Source organism: Pteropus medius, unplaced genomic scaffold (assembly GCF_902729225.1).
Source record: "Pteropus medius unplaced genomic scaffold, Ma_sr-lr_union100, whole genome shotgun sequence".
NCBI classification, from domain to species: domain Eukaryota; kingdom Metazoa; phylum Chordata; class Mammalia; order Chiroptera; family Pteropodidae; genus Pteropus; species Pteropus medius.
Window position 1 is genome coordinate 27969227 of NW_024344378.1, and position 17730 is coordinate 27986956.

The 17730-nt window shown below is 30.8% G+C and overlaps 1 protein-coding gene across 3 annotated transcripts in view; it reads right to left on the reverse strand.

Moving 5' to 3' along the window:
• The window catches only part of KIF20B (kinesin family member 20B), a 69909-nt gene that overhangs the window by 34369 nt on the left and 17810 nt on the right, over positions 1-17730 (reverse strand). For 2 of the 3 annotated variants that reach the window (XR_005654746.1, XM_039871758.1), the window contains exons 12-20: positions 16922-17084; positions 16087-16374; positions 12883-13022; positions 12478-12616; positions 11296-11524; positions 10409-10461; positions 5624-5765; positions 1427-2666; positions 956-1094 (exon numbers count right to left, since the gene is read on the reverse strand). Coding sequence is in view for 2 of the 3 variants with exons in the window: in XM_039871758.1 (XP_039727692.1) it covers positions 956-1094; positions 1427-2666; positions 5624-5765; positions 10409-10461; positions 11296-11524; positions 12478-12616; positions 12883-13022; positions 16087-16374; positions 16922-17084 (2533 nt within the window). In the remaining variant the exon portion in view is untranslated. The remainder of the gene's footprint in view (positions 1-955; positions 1095-1426; positions 2667-5623; positions 5766-10408; positions 10462-11295; positions 11525-12477; positions 12617-12882; positions 13023-16086; positions 16375-16921; positions 17085-17730) is intronic. The other variant, XM_039871759.1, reaches the window with a different exon arrangement.

Sequence of the window (17730 nt, forward strand, 5' to 3'; positions counted from 1 at the left end):
AGATACATTACCTGTTAAATTAGCAAATATCAAAAAAGTATGATAAAATACTACTTTGTAGCTAAGGGTATAGAGAAAAAGATACTCTCTTAATTCTCATACATACTTCTGGTGTGTAAATTGGCATAACCTCCAAAGAGCATAAAAAATATAAAAATTACAAATATATAAATAAACCACTGACCCATAAATCCCACTTTCAGGAATTATACCACAGAAAGACTTGCAAATGTTCAAAATGACACTGCCACATAATTTGAATCGGCAGAGTAGGAATTATCTGAATTGTCCAAAAACAGGAGACAATTAACTAATCGTAAACACATTTGGTCATCATAAAAAAGCTTTTTTGGAGACTTTATATATCCTGACATAAAATGACAGTCAAGATATAATTCTAAATGAAAAAAACTGACGTTTACAATAGCATTTACAGGACGTTTTTATTTTTTATAAGAAGAGAAAGGATAGAAGCGGTAAAAGTAAAAAGAAAGTAACTGACAACATTTGATGCTTTGGAAAGAAACTTGATGGCTGGAAGGGGTGGAAGGTTTTTTTCCCTCAATGTATATTACTTTTGTATATTTTGATTTTAGAATCATTTGACTGTATTTCCTATTTTAAAATTAAACTATAATAAAAATTTGTTACAATGGTACTGCATACTCTCCTAAATACTATCTGCATTTTAAGTTTGCTTTTACCTTTAGGTGGGAAACTGGAACATAGAAGTCCTTAAGAGAAACAAGATTCCAATCCTCCATGAGGCACATACTTATTTTTAATGTATGACAGATTCTTTAGTTTGTTTAAACTGATTAAGTTTTCTTTTGTGAAATAACTGTTATTTTCAGAAAAATTTTAAAGGTGACAAACGTTCTATTCAATCCTAAAATCAGTGTCTAAATTTGACATATAAGGAAAATCATTTTTATCATTTAAATGGGTACCCTACCTCTTTCTGTACTTGCTTAATCTGCTTTTTAGCATCAGCCAGTTTCTCTTTCAGCTCAGCATTATCTTCTTCCTTCCTCTGAATATCTGCTTTCAGATTCTGGATAAGAGCAGAACTTGCAGAGAGCTCCTCTTTCAACCTATAAAACACAAACCACTTTTCTATAGTGACACACCACTGATAAGTTGGGATCATACGTGTGAACTAGTGACAGTCTACAAAATTACATCTTTTCACAAATTTGGAATTTCCAAACCATAAATGAGCCCTTAGGAAGATTTCAGATTTCATAAAAAGATTTCTGCATAGAACTTTGTTTCCAAAGGTTTATATAAACAAAGTTCAAGTTCTTCATTCATCACTTATGCTATACTTTACCAGACTGTTATGTCCAAATTATTTAGAAGCTACATGAGAAAATCAACATGAATGCTGTGCACATTTTAAATATTTGAATAACATTTAGCTTACTTTTCTGTTTCTCTCCAGTTGGTTTCTTTTTCTTCTTCCTTTAATTGAAGTGAATGCTTTGCATTTTGCAAATTATTTGTTAATTGTGTGATTTCTTCTTTTAATCTGACTTCCCTTTCATTTAAATCTTTGGTTTTTTTGGTACAATCCTGAAGATTTGCTTGAAATTCCTTCAGATTTTCTTCTAGCTTCAAGATAATAGAGTCCTTTTCCAAAATTTCTTGTTCTAACTTTGCTGAACGACTACACTCATCTTTCTGAGTTTCTAAGATTGTTTCGAGTTCCTTTATTTTCACTTTATAGCAAGTAACATCTTGTGTAAGTTCTGAAAGTGCTCGCTTTCCTTCAAGTACATGCTGTACTTGAACATCAAGATTAACATTTTTTTCTTGCAATTCTTCTTTCAGTTGATGAATAAGATTTTCTTTTTCTTTTAGTAGGTCATCTTGATTTTTATTCTTCCTAGCCTCTGTATTTAGTCTCTTATTTTCATCCTCATAGGTTTTTACTTCTGCTTGTAACTTTTCAATTTGTTGTTCCAGTTCCTGGATCTGATGACTTTTTCTAGAGGAGGCCTTTACAATCTCCTTACATTCTTTCCAAATGGCTTCAATACTACAGTGGAAAGAACTTTGCCTACTGAATTCTTTATATTCTTTAACCTGTTTACTTACCAAATAATCATTATCCAAAAGATATAACTGTGTATTTGGCAAATTATCCTCTTGAGAACTGCTTGATAAATCCCAAAGACTGAGTAAATCTATGTTTGAAACCTGAGACACTGGATCAAGTGTTCGTAGTTCATCTATTTTTGCTTGTATTAATTTTATTTGTGAAACATTATTTGTGATGTTTCTTCTAGTGATTTCTATCTCCTTTGACAATTTCATGATCTTTTCCTCCTGTTCTTGATTTATACCTCTCTGTACATGTAACTCAGAAATTACACTGTCATAATTTGACTGAATTTGTTGGACTGCTGTACTTAAAGAAAAGCTCTTTTTCTCAGAAAAATTAAGTTCCTGCTGCAAACTAACAATCTGTTTATTTAATTCTGCTTTTTCTTCCTTTTCATTTCTAAGTTCATTCTCAACAAGGAGTAATCGTGTTTTCAGCTCTTCATTATCATTATTTTCTGGTAAAATTCTAAAGTTTTCCTCATCTTCTGAAATGCTCTGTTGCATTTCTTCACTTTCCTTTTGGTCTTCAGTGATAGTTGGACTAACATGTATAGGTCCTTTAAAAATAAGATAATTTTTATTAATCTGACAAATCTTAATAAAACCAAAAAGTTACCAGATAAGCCAATATTCAAACATATGAAACATGAAAGCAAACTTTTAACGAAAAACAGAAATAAGCTAATGAATGAAAAAGAAAAAAATAGGCTGTGAAACATACATGGTATAAGCCCATTAATGTAAAAATTATAGTTCTGTACCTTAATGCAGATAGAGTTAGCAAAGGAAGTACACCAAAATGACAGCAGCTACCTCTGAGTAGGATTACCAGTTATTTATACTTTCTTTTTATGACTTTCAGTATCATTTAAATTTTCTACCACACATCTTTATTATCATTATAACATGGTACAGAGGGGAGATCACATAATGAGATAATATAAGACAGACATTCCGTATCCTAAAGAATAATTTTAAAGTACAATTATGACAGACCTACTAAATTAGTGGTTTGAAAATGAAGTGTCTTAAATTTTCATAGCTAAAGTTAGGAAAAAATTGCTTAAAATTCTGGGAAATCTAATGTAGCGTTACCCTCATTATCTGTGTAAATATCAATAAACTCCTTAATCCTATAACTGCTTTGTCAAATGTAAAATGGAAATACTATCACCTATCTTATTATTGTGACGATCAAGATAAAAAATGAGCTTAGAACACTGTTCTTAGGATACTGTTAGCTATTATTAGAGCCTAAAAAACTATACAGAAGAGTTCAGTTAATTAAAACTGAATACAAAGCTTGCTTTTTTATCAGGCTCAATAACTACATTCTAGATTAAGAATATTTCTACCTGCCTTACTTACTTTATAGCATAGTGGTAAGAAGCCCAGAGAGTATATAAAGTATGTTAACGCATTTTATAAATGTTATATAAATAGAATTTTAACAATCATACTTGGTATAGATTAAACTATGCCCAGAGTAGACGCACTATCAGCTAAAACTTAATTTCTTAATGTTCATTTTGACAAATTAACTCACCTCACACAAGAAAAAATTATGTTCAAGTTTTTCTCATAGACTGTATGATTAAATCTTCAACATAATTCTCAATCCTCTAGATAAACAAGTTTATCTTTTTAGGTTTTCACACATTTTCCATTACTATGATCAGGGTCTCTTTAGGATCTCACATCCTAGGAAAATTACTTCAAAATATTAAGAATCTGTAACTCTATGGGCTTAAAATTTTTTTCCCCTGTTCTATTTAACTTCATGGTTTGATGTTTATATGTGAACTTTCTACACAATATTGCTCTGATATAATCAACTTTGTATGTCCTTTCAACCTTTAATCACTCCCCTATTGACCATTTAATTGTTGATTTCACCTATACGATTATAGGTGAAATCAACATAGGAGTTAAATTCTTAATGCTTAAAAGTTCCAGATATAATATGAAAAATAAGCAGTACTAATCCACACAAGAAAAAGTTATAAGAGAGGGTTGGCTTGAAATTCTCCTTGTTAAGAAACCTATTACTTTCAGTTAGTATAAGTCCAATGAATATAAAAGGCATATTTTACAATTCTTATTTTAGTGAGTCCTTCATGTTATTCTATGCATATCAGTGCATTATATTACATGGAAAAAATGTTTGTCGCTCTCATCTACTAGATTCCAAACTCCCTGATAGCAGATTGTCTATGTCTTACTCATCTTAACATACCTGGACAATAATCCTAAATTAAATATTTTTTAAATTTAGCTACATCATCTATGTTCTCCTTTCCTATCTCTGAGATATATCACCATACCAGAAAAACAGAATTTTTGCAATCAGTAACCTATATTGGTCCTAGATACATGCAAATTCATAATCTGATATGCATACTATATAGATACAGTTCCTAACCCCCTGAAGTGAATACAGAAAGCTTCTGTGATCAAGTAATGTTGTGCCCTTAATTTTACTATATTCTAAGAAGCAGGATACAAAGGACGATCACTCCGTAAGTTATATAAATGTCTAACCACTATGTTGTACACCTGAAACTAATATATGTCAACTGAAACTGAAAATTTTAAAATAAAGAACCAATAGCAAAGTACCTCTCCTTCAACGAATAACAGAAGGTATATGCACATTAGTCTCAAATGTGCATATTAACTCATACAAGCACTGTATATCCTATAAACCATGTATCCAATGTTATACTTTAAGGTACCTACTTTTGAAAACATTTTACTGAGGTTCTATGAGGTGTTTATATGTTAGTGTATTACCCAATTGTTTTCATCCTTGTCAAGAAGCAGGTATTATTTATTAATTTTATTTTACTAGTGACCAAAGTAATATTTAACTTAACACATTATTCTCAAGGTGAGGCAGCTAGTCAGGATTCTAAAGCTAATGTACTTTCTCTTAGAAAGCCATACTTCCCTGTATCATACTACAAAAGTTTTGCAAAGGAAATAGCTTAGAAAGAATGTAAAAGTTGATATGTTCTTCCACATAATCAGGGAGATTTAATAGTAAAGAGTAAGTATGCACCCACTTTTTTTCTTTAGAAATTCTATAGTAAATACAAGAACATTTGTCATTAGTAATATTTAGCTCAAAGTCTTTTTGTCAAATGTCTTTTTCCCCAAATAAAGAACGCAAGGGAAAAAACAATGTGGAGACATTTTGGCAAAAAAAAGGTACTAAAATTATAAAAATAAAAGTGGTATGTTTTAACTATTATAAGCTCAGAAGTAAAAGAATTAAAGACATGCAAAAGTGACAAAAAGCACAATATCTAAAAATATATTTATTATAATAAAAGGCAGCATTAAAAACATCCATCCTCTAGACAGTTTATAACATGTTAGCGAAAATATTAGTGATAGTTAAATTTCCTCAGGTTTTTCCCTTAGACAAGTAAATTTCTTCCTCTTGCAACTTTTCTGTTTACTGATTTAGAAATTAACTCCAAGGGCCTCTTATTGGCAAGTAAATTAGTACCTTTCTTTGCTGGTGGTTGAAGTTCATTTTCATTTAATCTTTTTCTTCCTGAATAAGTTACAGTTTTGCTGTCTGTGGACATTTCAACTGTTTCATTATAAGCCAATTTGTTTATTATTAAAGAAGATGTACCAGCTTTGTCCTAAAATAAAATAAATTCAGATTAGTTCACATACAGAAAGCTACAATAAATGTAAAAACTATAAATTATGTTTCAATAGTGTATCATAAAAATTTTATTTTCAAACTTGTTAAGACATTTTCTAAGTTATTTATGTCTCACCCTAAAATAACTGATGGCTCTGGCAATTGAGTAATTTTAACTAATGTGTACACACTAAGGAAGACAAAAAAATCTGTCTTAAAATCAATTAAGTGAGTAGTTTCATTCTGATACAAAAACAAATTCATCTTCGGATTTCCTTAAGGTGATCATGTGGGTTAGAGACTTGTTTGGGGATAACTATAGAACCCTAAAACACTTACCTCTAAGTCACATTCATAATGTGCTTTGAAAAGAAAACTACAAAAATACTGAAATAATGTAAAATTTTGAGACCCTACTCTAGAAACCCAACAATTGTCTTTGTTTGGTAACCAAAGCCTCTCAGAGATAAGCAGCACTCTTACGCTTTAAGAACTCCCAGAAAGCTTTGGCCTTAGCCTCTAGCCTATCTACGTACAAAGATATAGTCAACATACAGCTTTAAAATTGTGTTCTTAGTTCATCTAAATGATAAAAATCATTTAGGTTTTCATTTTTTTAAGGCAAATATTATGCCTCCCTAAAAGTCTAGCAGAAAAGAGGCATGTAGTCTTATTCAGAAAAAGGAAGTTAAACTCAGCAGTTAAGGTCAAGTCTATAAAGTAATCAAAGGTACAGGAAAGGCAGGAATTTTTTTTTTTTTTTTTTTATGCAGAGATTACTTAAATCCATATATACTGGTAGCAATCCATTTTGGGGGGAAAAAAGTGTATGAAAAAACAAAATGCCATTTTACATTATAAAATCAGCAAACATTTTATTCTTAAGAGATATAGATGAAATTATTTTTTAAAGTCACAAGTTATGGGTTATAAAAAAAAAAAAAAAAAAGGCACCCTAAACAGAGGATGTCATGAAGAACAACCTCCATGCTTTCTATCAGTACCTTGGTGTCATTAATAAATGACAAAATCCTGGGACAAATAGATCATACCTCTGACAAAGCTTGAGAATTTTCAACTACATCATAGTTCACATTGTCTCTTTCACCACTTCTAGACCCATCATAATGACCTGGTCAATTTTTTTCCTCCTTTAAATGATACAATCTTCACCAAAAAAACCTATGCTACACAACTCAGTTATTGAAAGGAGTGTTCTCTGCCCCGAGGTTATGCTTGGTTAGAAGGACAATAAATAACCACCATTCAAAATAAACCTTTTCATGATTAGAAAAAATCTGCTTTCAAGACAAGCTTGCAACAGTGACCGTACATCAACAGTTCATCAGCAGGGTCAGGTTAAGTTACAAACTACTTCACATTTATTTATGTATTATGTGAACAATTTAGCACTGTTTTAAGTTAGGTGATATAAAGTATAGAGCCTATCTAAAAAATTTATTTATAAACCAAGACTATTAAATTAAGAATATTGCTTATTTTATATTGCTTATTATTATTTAAACATCACTAATATTATGGTATGCAAGCATATTACAGAATAAATATAATTCTTTGTTAAATTTCCAACAATTGTCTTCAAAGTTGTAGTCACCAGAATGATGTCTCTGGCTTTTTTTTCTTGTTTTCATTTTCCTCCACCAAATCAAAGATCAGACTTAAAATCCAAATCAAGTGATCATAGCAAAAGCATGTGGAGAATAACCAAATAAAAGTGCTAAGAGCCTCAAGGCCTAGAAATTCAGCTACTAGAAAAAGTCGGGTTCCAAGCCCCAAAAAGTTTACTCCCACTTATTTCACAAATCAATTTCCTCTGCTTAATTTCTACCACCACTACCCAACTACCCTAAATCAAAGTCCTCATCAACGATCACATGAACTCTTCCAAGAGGCTTCTAACTGGTCTGCCTCCAGTGTAACTCCATATCAATCTCGTCCTCCAAGTTTCCAAAAACATCTACTCAAAATTAAGAAAATAAACTTAGTGACTCCTCACTGCCTACAAAATAAAACCCAAACTCTAATGCAGTATTGACGGCGTTCCACCATCTTATCCCAATCTACTGCTCCCTGCCCTCACGTCTCACCTCTCCTTCATTCAAACTTTCTCGAATAACAAATTGCTTGTACTTTCCTACTGACTGAGAGGCTTCTCATTTGCATGACTGCATTCTGACTCCCATACGTGGAAGGTCAGTATATATTCTTGTCCCTTGTGGCTACAAACTACAACCTCTGCTTACTTTGAACTGGTTAAATTTTATTCACTCTTTAAGACTCAACTTAATGATTTTAATCTCCAGAAAGTATTCCCTAAACTCCAACCTATTCTCAGCTCCTTGCACATACTGACTACAACTGCACATTTCATTATTCTGTTTATGTGGTTTCTCTCCCACTGGGGCATCGTTAAGGGGACTGGTATAGTATTTGGCACAGAGTAGACACTGAATACATGTTTCTTGACTGAAATAAATAATTTTATGCTTCTTATCTCTACTCTCTACTTATCATAAGGATGTTTTTCCCAGTTCAGGTATAGAAAAGTCAGACAGATTGAATAATGCAACTAATACCAAAAGAGAAGATAGAGGTTAGACAGGAGGTAAGCTACTCTTCTACAATGCTTATTAAGACAGAGGTTAGACAAGAGGTAAGCTACTCTTCTACAATGCTTATTTAACCCCTGTAGTATCCAAAGCCCACCTAATGTTCAGATGATTCAGAGAAGCTGGTGGGTATTGGAGTTTGACTGTGAAGACAAAAAGGAGGGTCAACAGTCACTTTTGATAAGATACCCCTCTTGCTTCTTCTGGTCAGAGAAAAGATATACCAAAAAAAAAAAAAAAAAAAAAAAGATATACGAAATCATCTCTAAACAAAGCAAAGAGGTTTGGCTATTATGTGCTCATCCTATTGCGTTATTACCATATATTATACCATTTCTACTTAAAAAGTAACTTGAAGTAACTTAACCAAAAAAAAAAAAGAAAACCAAAAACCATCCTAGACTAAACCAACTATGAAAACATATAAATTTACCATTATGAAACCCTTAAAGGCTTTACATACTACAGTACATAATGTAATTTTTTAAAGAAAATACCTTTGATATTAAGCATATGAACATTAGCTAAAATGCATATAATAAAAACAAGCCTCTAAGGGAAAAAAAAAATAATTCCACTGAATTTCATTTATAGTTCTATAGATAGATATTATTAGGTTACAGTTACAGAGATAGACATCTTTACTATGTGTGGATATCTAAGCATATTAAAAGCTCCTTTAACCCCAGAGCTTCTCTTCCAAATAGCTGAGACTTAAACTGGCAAAGGCTATAAATTCTTCTCGTCTCATATTCTTCTACTTATGTACAAAGAGGCCAAATGTCCTCTTTTAAGTCCTTAAAAATTCAGATTTGTAAATTGTATATTGAATTTGACACCAGAATAAACAATTTAATAATCTTAGAAAACTAGTCTTAAGCTATTTTATTTTGAACCAAAACATACTAATGTAATTTACAAATGCAAAGTTAAATTCTTCCACTGCTTTTAAATGTGTCTCCCACATGAAACTTTAGGTTTTGAAAGTTAATAGTATCCTCTTTTTGATCGATCGTATCTTTCAATTCTTGAATTCTTTGATTCTGCATTATTATTTTCTTTGAAAATATGAAAAATAGTAATGTTTAGTAAATATATTTTAGGATAACTAAACTGCAGATATGATACGGTCTTAGAATTTCTTCAAAGTTTAAGACTAAGCAAAAATACCAGGGATAACATACTATGCATAGCATGACCTTATTTTTATTTAAAAAATAACATGTATTTATATAAAGAAAAGAAATAGAAGCAATATAGCATATTGGGTAAGAGAAATCTAGAATCAGTCTGGGTTTGAATCCTAGCTTCTCTAACATCTAGTTGTAGAATCCTGGACAAGTTATTTAATGTCTCTGTAAAAATAAACAGTATCTACATCATAAAGTTGTTTTGAGATTTAAGTAAATTAATATATGTAAAGCTCTTAAAAGAGTACATCGTACATGTTCTATAAAAAAATATATATAAAGCAAAAGTCTAAAAGAGCTACCAAGAAACTTACTGGTTTTTAGGAAAAAGATTATAGGGGACGTTTTTATTTTCTATCTTGCATAGTTTAATTAAGTAAATTTTTACAACTAGCATCTACTATTTTAATAACTAGAAAAAAAAAAGATTAGGAACTGTCTAAACAGTAGCTGTGATGTCTTCTGCTACTGTTTAAATCATCTAATAGATGCCAAGCGCATAGATCTGTATGTGCTGATGTAGAATTATCTCCAAGACATCTTTTAAAGGAAGAAAGACAGAACCACAATTCCATCTGTGTAAAAATTTTAAAAAGTGCATGTATGTATGTGTTCTCTGTAAGTAAATGTTTTCTGGAAGGACTGAAGAAACTTTCCAGTGACCATCACTGAAAACAGGTATGAGGGTGAAGACACATATTTTTCAATTTTTTAAATCACGTTCATACTTTAATTTTTAAAATAAATGTCATAATCCATGTTCCTTCAATTATTTATTAAGTTCCTTATCAACACAAAAATAAAGCTTAAAGTATTACCTCATTAGATTTCTTAAGCTCTTCAACCAATGAATTTAAGTTAATTTCTGATTCTGAAAAAAATAAAAATTAATAGTGAAAAGAAATCTAAGCATATAAAAAATATATCGCTGAATAATCACAAAACAAGCTGCTATAGTAGACACTTTAACTAGTGTTATATTCAGAAAAAAGGATTTTTGGCAGCACTAGAAGCACATAGCACTCAGTTACTAATTCTACCACCAGAGGTTAATGTTTCTGAAAAAGCTACTTTCAACATTCAGAATAAAAATGAACGACATGCAAAAACTTTGAGAAGAGGAGCTAGTACCTTTCTAGCTAGTACCTTTTTAATGGAGAGGCACCATTTACCTGCAATTTTCTACCCACCTTGTTTCACAGAGGAAAGAGTAGAGTATTTCACCTAACTTTCTTAAAACCCAAATATGACAGTCATACATATGTATGAATATATTGCTCTCAGAGCTGGAATGAAGCACTAGCCTAACAGACTAAGACCACTCCACAAGAGTCGCTCTATCCCAAACCTGCAAGCCAAGAGAATCTACTAGTAAGAGAGTTCATAAAGAATATGGAACAAAATTTACAGCTTTACAATTTCCTATGAGATTTCATAATTTGCTAATGAAGCCAATACTTAGTTCTTCCCTTATGTTTTTAGAGGTCAACTGTCTAATATTAGTCTAAAAGTAAATGAGGGCAAATAATATTTTTAATAGTAAATTACTATAAAGCCATCAAAATGATAAAATATGAACTATGTTACCCATATCAAATAATTTTCTGGTTACTATGGTAAATAAGCCGTATGAATCTCTTATACTAACCAGCTGTCTTTTTATGCATTTATATCATTTAAATATGAGTAAAATACATCTACTTACCATTTTCTCTCTTTTTTAACTCTTCCTGGGTTTTGATTAATTCTTCTTTGGTTTTAGCTAATTCAGCTTTAACTTGATTAAACTTTATTTCTAAACAAGCAATAGCTTCCTGGGGGTCAGGAAGAGATGCAATATATAAGTGAGCAATTTCAGCCTGTTTCTTAATATCAGTGACATCATCTTGAAGAGAATCAATAATATCTTCAATTCCTACATAATTATGTGCTTCCTAAAAATAGCAAAAACCACATGCCTAATGTTAACAGTGGCTTTCATTCTTACGGTATGTTACCATCTGATTTCGACAGTTTTAAAAACACATAGCAAAAAAATTCACAACTTGAAATTTTTTTAAATAAATTATGTCAAAGTACCTCCAATTATGAAAAAGTTGTGTTCCATTACTCATTTTCTGTTTTATGGAACATGACATGTTTCCCCATAAAAACAATGTGGTAAACTGTGGTAAGTCATTATAGAACAATTATAATTATCTAGTTCAGGTATACTTTCAATTATATGATGAGTCTTAAATGGCTTTGTTAGGACAGCCGAGAAAACCAACCTCCATTTCCACAACTCAGACCAAGACCCAAACCACATCAGAGACATAAAGATGGTTTGACAGCAAAAGCCTGGACATCACCATCCCAGGCCCCTAATTTGAGTAATTAAAAAATAAAACAATAAAAACAAAAACAAAAACATGTGATCAATTTCAGCCTCAGTGGAAGCAGTAGAAAAGAATATTTCTTCAACAGTATGAGAATGGTCAGTTGGCCCGCAACAGAAACCTTTTTTATACAGAAACATTTTTGTTTTCATCAGAGCAGTAAGTAAATGGCCCATTAGGTCCTTTATATCTTTAAAATTCTTTAAGTTTAAAGCATATCTGAGAGGGGTATTCATAATTAAACAAAAAGGAATCTACCTACCTATAATCAATATTATGATTTAAGCGAAACCAAATGAAATATAAATTTAACAGACACAAATTTTTCAAGTCCAATAACTATATTTAAACTATGTGTGCTGACATTCCTAACAAAGTATGCTTAATTTTAATAAAGCTACATAGTAAGTTTTTTAATTCTAAAGTACATTAATGTTTCTCTTCATTGATGTGATACACAAAATCCTAAACCAAAAATCTCAATGGTTTTAATATTTCAGTTAACATACTTCAGTTTCAACTTTCATAGTACAAACTTGATTCACTCGTTCTTCTTGAGTGTCACTTTTACCAACCAAATCCTTAAAGATAGCCAAACGACATTCAGCATTTTCTTCTAATATCTCTCGTTCCTGAAGGAGTGTTTCCCTGCATAATCAAATGAATCCCATTGAGAAACAGAAAAAGCACTACTCCATGTTTTAAATGTCTAAGATTAAGTACTTTATACATTAAAAGCGGATTTAAATAATTATCCACATAATTCAGAATCAATTCTGGAGTTAAGTAACAACTATTTTCAAGCCTATATATAAAGGTCAGAATTCAGAAGACACCTAATATAAAATAAGTTTAAAAAAATTTAAACAAATAAATAAAATTCTCAATTTTTACCAGGACATGAAAGAACTTACTTAAAGTCAGCTTCCCGTTGAGTCAAATATTGAGTAAACTCCTGTGTCACCTCTTCACGAATTTTAAATTCTAATGTCAACTTTTCTTTTCTTTCATTTATCAGTTTTTTTTTCAAGTCTTCTATTAAATCCAATAGTTTCTAAAACATAAATGTTAAAATTCTAATAAAAGAACAAATATACCTCGAGAGAAATGTCTGAATGTTCAAAATAAAACTTTTCATTTAGTTGATTATAATTATGCACCCTTTTAACAGTAATAATATTGTCATTGAAATTTATGTATTTGCAGAGATTTATTAATATGAAAAATCAAGTGGGCCTCTCCGTGTTCTAGAAACAGACCTATATAGTTAACTAAAATCTCTCAATGTCTAGCTACAAGAAGAAAGAAAGGAAATGAAAATTTGAGCAACTATTATCCACCAGGAACTACTCTGGGGAGTTCATATTTGATATTATTCCACATAACCTTCTGTGAGCTTGGTAGCAGCATCCACATTTTATAGGCGGGGAAGTAAGAACCAGATCTGTGGTAAATGCTTAAGGTTGGGTTTAAAATCAGTCTGTCAAAATCTAACACCTAAATGTTACACAGAGTAGTAGTTACTCAGTATCCCGCAACACTTTCAAAAATGGCAAAGAGAGATTTACATATACTTATCTTATTGGGCTTTTATAACTATCTGACTGTGAGCAACAACTTTATAACCTTTAAAAACATATATAATCATGCAATATGGACAATAAATAAAGCAATTAACACTTGACATGGCCAGTATAGATTTGTAATAAATTACAGAATTAAAATAACAGCTATTATTCTTTAAAGTTTTTGGTTAAAGTTTATTAACAATAAGTTAACCAATTAACTCTCTTAAAGGTATAGATCTTTCAATGTCTCGATTTTATATTTAAAAATGTTTCTATAGATATCCTAACTTTGAGATTTCATTTCTAAGAACCTATACTGAGAAAGTAATTATACAACAAGACCCAGTGTTTTGGCTGTAAGAATGATTATTACAGTGTTGCTGTTTTACAGCAGTGGTTGTACTTAAAATTTTTTAAAGTAAAACCCAACTCAATAATTACACATAAGAGATTGGTTCAATTATGGTACTGTCAACTAATGTAATAAATAATGGCTTATTTTATTAATTCACAATTATCTTTTCACAATTATTTTTAAATGAAAAAAATATGGTTATAAAACAGGTGTATGGTAAAAATCCACTAACATAAGTGGTAGATTAGAAATCTTTAATCTTTTCCCTCTTTTTCTTTTTCCAGACTCCACCATGATTATATAATACTTTTATAATGTTAAACTACACACTATCCTACTATTTAAAATAGTAACTACTGCAGAAGAAATGGTGGAAGACTTACAGAATGTGGGTATACTTTGAGAAATTGGTTTAATAATTCTCAACACTTAGTTTATCACTGTTACCATCTGATAAAGTTTTTGCTGAAAAAATTTCTGGTGGTTATTCTAGCTAAAGGAACTATAAGCATAAATATGCTAATATCAGTATATCCCACAGTGATTTTTAATACTTCCAATCCTCCAATTAAAAGGCTAACATAAAGCATATAAACCTAATCATTTTCATTTTTAAAAGTTAAATATTAAAAACAATTTTGGTGAAATTATTTTAAAGTACCTAATCAATGTTATGATATACATTTTCACTATCCATTATAAACTATAGCATCATTTTTCTCTAGTAAATTCGGAAATATTATTAACATTTCTAGTTTAATTAACATTATATATAAACTTTAGCTTTAAGATGGGTACAAAATAAAATAAAGACTATTAACGGCTCCTTTTGTCACTGAGGGAAATATTACAGAAGCCCAAGGAAAACAAGGTGCAATCACACAGTGACCAGAGAAACTGGGATTAAATAGCATCTATAGTTTTCATGCTCATTTCCAAACAACACGGGTGGAATGATGGCTTTCAGGGCCGCTGAAGTAAATTATTAAAATGAGTATTTAACCCAATACAATGTCCATCTACTTGGACTTCTATAGTCCAAAAGAGTACTATGACGTGAGATGTATCAACATCATTAGAACACATTCATGAGCACAAGATTACCAGTGTATCTGGCAAGAAGATTCCATGTATATATACGAAGTTATGACCAGTTAATGTGGACATGATCTAGATTTCAGGATTAATACAACTTAAATACATGTGTGAACTGTATTTGAACAAGGCTGTTTAATCTTATTTATTTACTATAAATGTAAGACAACCAAGCAATTCATGTTTTTGAAGAAACAGAATAATTGGTACTGGATAGACATTTTGAGTGTTTGCACTTAAGACTGCAAAGTTAAAGTTTGATGAAATATGCTACATTTACTGGGTGAAAAGATACTGCAGAACAAGATATTCACATGGTCTCAAAATATCATCCCACAGATAATTATGCTTTTACAATAAGAGAGATCTGAAACACAATACCTTAACCATGTGAACAAAACTTAGCATCAACAAGAATGGGGAAATCAGACATGTGTCTCCTGATATGAAGCAATGGGAAATTCACAGTTTCACTTATATAACAGTCTTGCCTAAAGTGTTAAACCTGAATCATGAGGAAACCATCAGACAAATATAGATGGGGGGTATTCTGTAAGACAACTAGTGTCAACTTTTAAAAAATATCTATACTATATTAGAGATAACTAAAGAAATAACGATCAAAAGCAATGTGTTAACTTAAGTTGTAAATCAAAAACAAAGTAGTTATAAAGTACATACTGGAAAAACTGGAGAAATCTCAATGTGGACAGTATAATAGATTTTATTACTACATCAATGTTAAAATTGCTTAGGAATGAAAATGACCTGTGATCATGAGAAAAACCTCTATGTTCTTAGTAAATACGTGATAAAGTAGATATAAGGTGTCATTATGTCTACAGTGTATTCAAATACTCATAGAAAGAATACTAAAGGAAATATAGTAAAATGTTAACAAATGGCAAATCCAGGTTAAGTGTAAATGGGTATTCATTGTACTATTCCTGTCGGTTTGAAATTTCTCAAAGTATGAAGTTGAGATATAAAAAATTTAGTGTGTTGTTTAAAAAAATTGGACAAGAGGGAGTCTTAAGAACTGTTAACCTTAACTTCAGAATTAGAAACCAAGTTTAGAAGTATGAGTTCTTAATACATACTCTCTTCTCCTCACGGCTAATGAAAGCCTTATCTTCCTCTAATGTTATATCTAGATCTTCATCAGTAAGTTCGGTTTCCACATTTTGTTTTTCTTTAGCTTCTTCGAGATCCTCAATCAAGTCTTCGTCTTCCACCAGATCTTCCAGGCTACTTTCCCATGAAATTGTAGATCTTTTTACATTTAATGTTTTAACTGAATTATTGATATCTGGTGATGTATCTTGAGAAGGTCTGACAGGTCCAAATGTCTTCTCCTGAGAGGAATTTAAAATGTCTGGAACACCAACCTATTAAAATATCCAATGTGACTTTTAAAACGGAAAAGGCAGGAACTGTCTACTTAAAAATAATTTTATACATGTAAGTCAAATGACAATTTAAGTGTTTAAAATAAAACCTATGCGAACAAACATTCAAAAAGGAATCAGCATCCTTAAATGAACATTACAATAACAAAAAAGCTAATTACACATGTATACTATAGGAAAATTTTGGGGTTAAGTTCTTAGTACTATCCTTAGCAGGGGGCTACCCGATTAGCAACCAAATGAACCAGAATGGAAAAGTAGACAATCTATTGGAAGAATAGTACTCGTAATTTGTGACAGGTATCTATTGTTAACATTTAATACTGAGGTCATTTCAATACTACAGGGGTAACTTTCCATCTTTTCCCATGTTCTCCTACTTGGTCAAATGTTCACATTTTCAATTTTCAATTATTTCTTAAGTTTCAGTTATAAATGCAAAATGTATTATCTTCTCCAAGAAAAAAAATCATTAATATTCTAATAAGATACTTAATAAACTCTGCAGAAGTTTGAAAATATTTACTTTTTGTGCAATGGCTGAGAACTTCAACACATTGAGTGTTTCATCATAGGCAAAACAACACTGGCTGATGTTGACAATCATACATATTTTTCCTTTACCATTAAAAAAACTTTGAAAATAGTGGGTCAGTTTACTTTCCCGGAAAGGCACATGCTGATGAAACCTATGGAAAAAATATTCAAATGATCGTAAGTTAAAAGAAATCTCATGAAATCAGAATGCTGGTAAATTTTATAAAGAAATAATTAATCTAGCTATCATGGACTTAAATTCTAAATTAGTGATTAGTTCCACTTGTAACAGTAATTTTTCTGTTTATTTATGTTGTTTTCTTTAAACATTACTGCTACTAATAATAATACTCGTAATAATAACCCATTAGGCAAAATGTTAAGAAAACCACAGTGAACTGGGTTGTGTTCTCTAGTATAGAACAGTTATACAATATATGCCATAAAACACAACTAGAAATGATGAAACCTGATTTCTAATTTACTCAGTCTAAAATGCTAATTAATGCAGAAATCTATCACATCTAGAACACATTGCACTAGTAAGGATAAAGTGATTTCAGATGCTAAACCAGCATCATGGTAAGTTTATTATGGAAAGTGTCTGTTGATATATATTTGCTATGGAAAATATTGTGGTTACTTTTTGAGTCACTGTCATCAAATGATACTGTTTTTTATTTCAATCATCTTTTAAAAACCCAAGATCTCTGAGTATTTTTACCGTAATCCGTAGTCATTACACAAAAAGCAGGTTAAAAACAAAACAGAACTTTCTAAAACTAGCAAAGGTGAAAG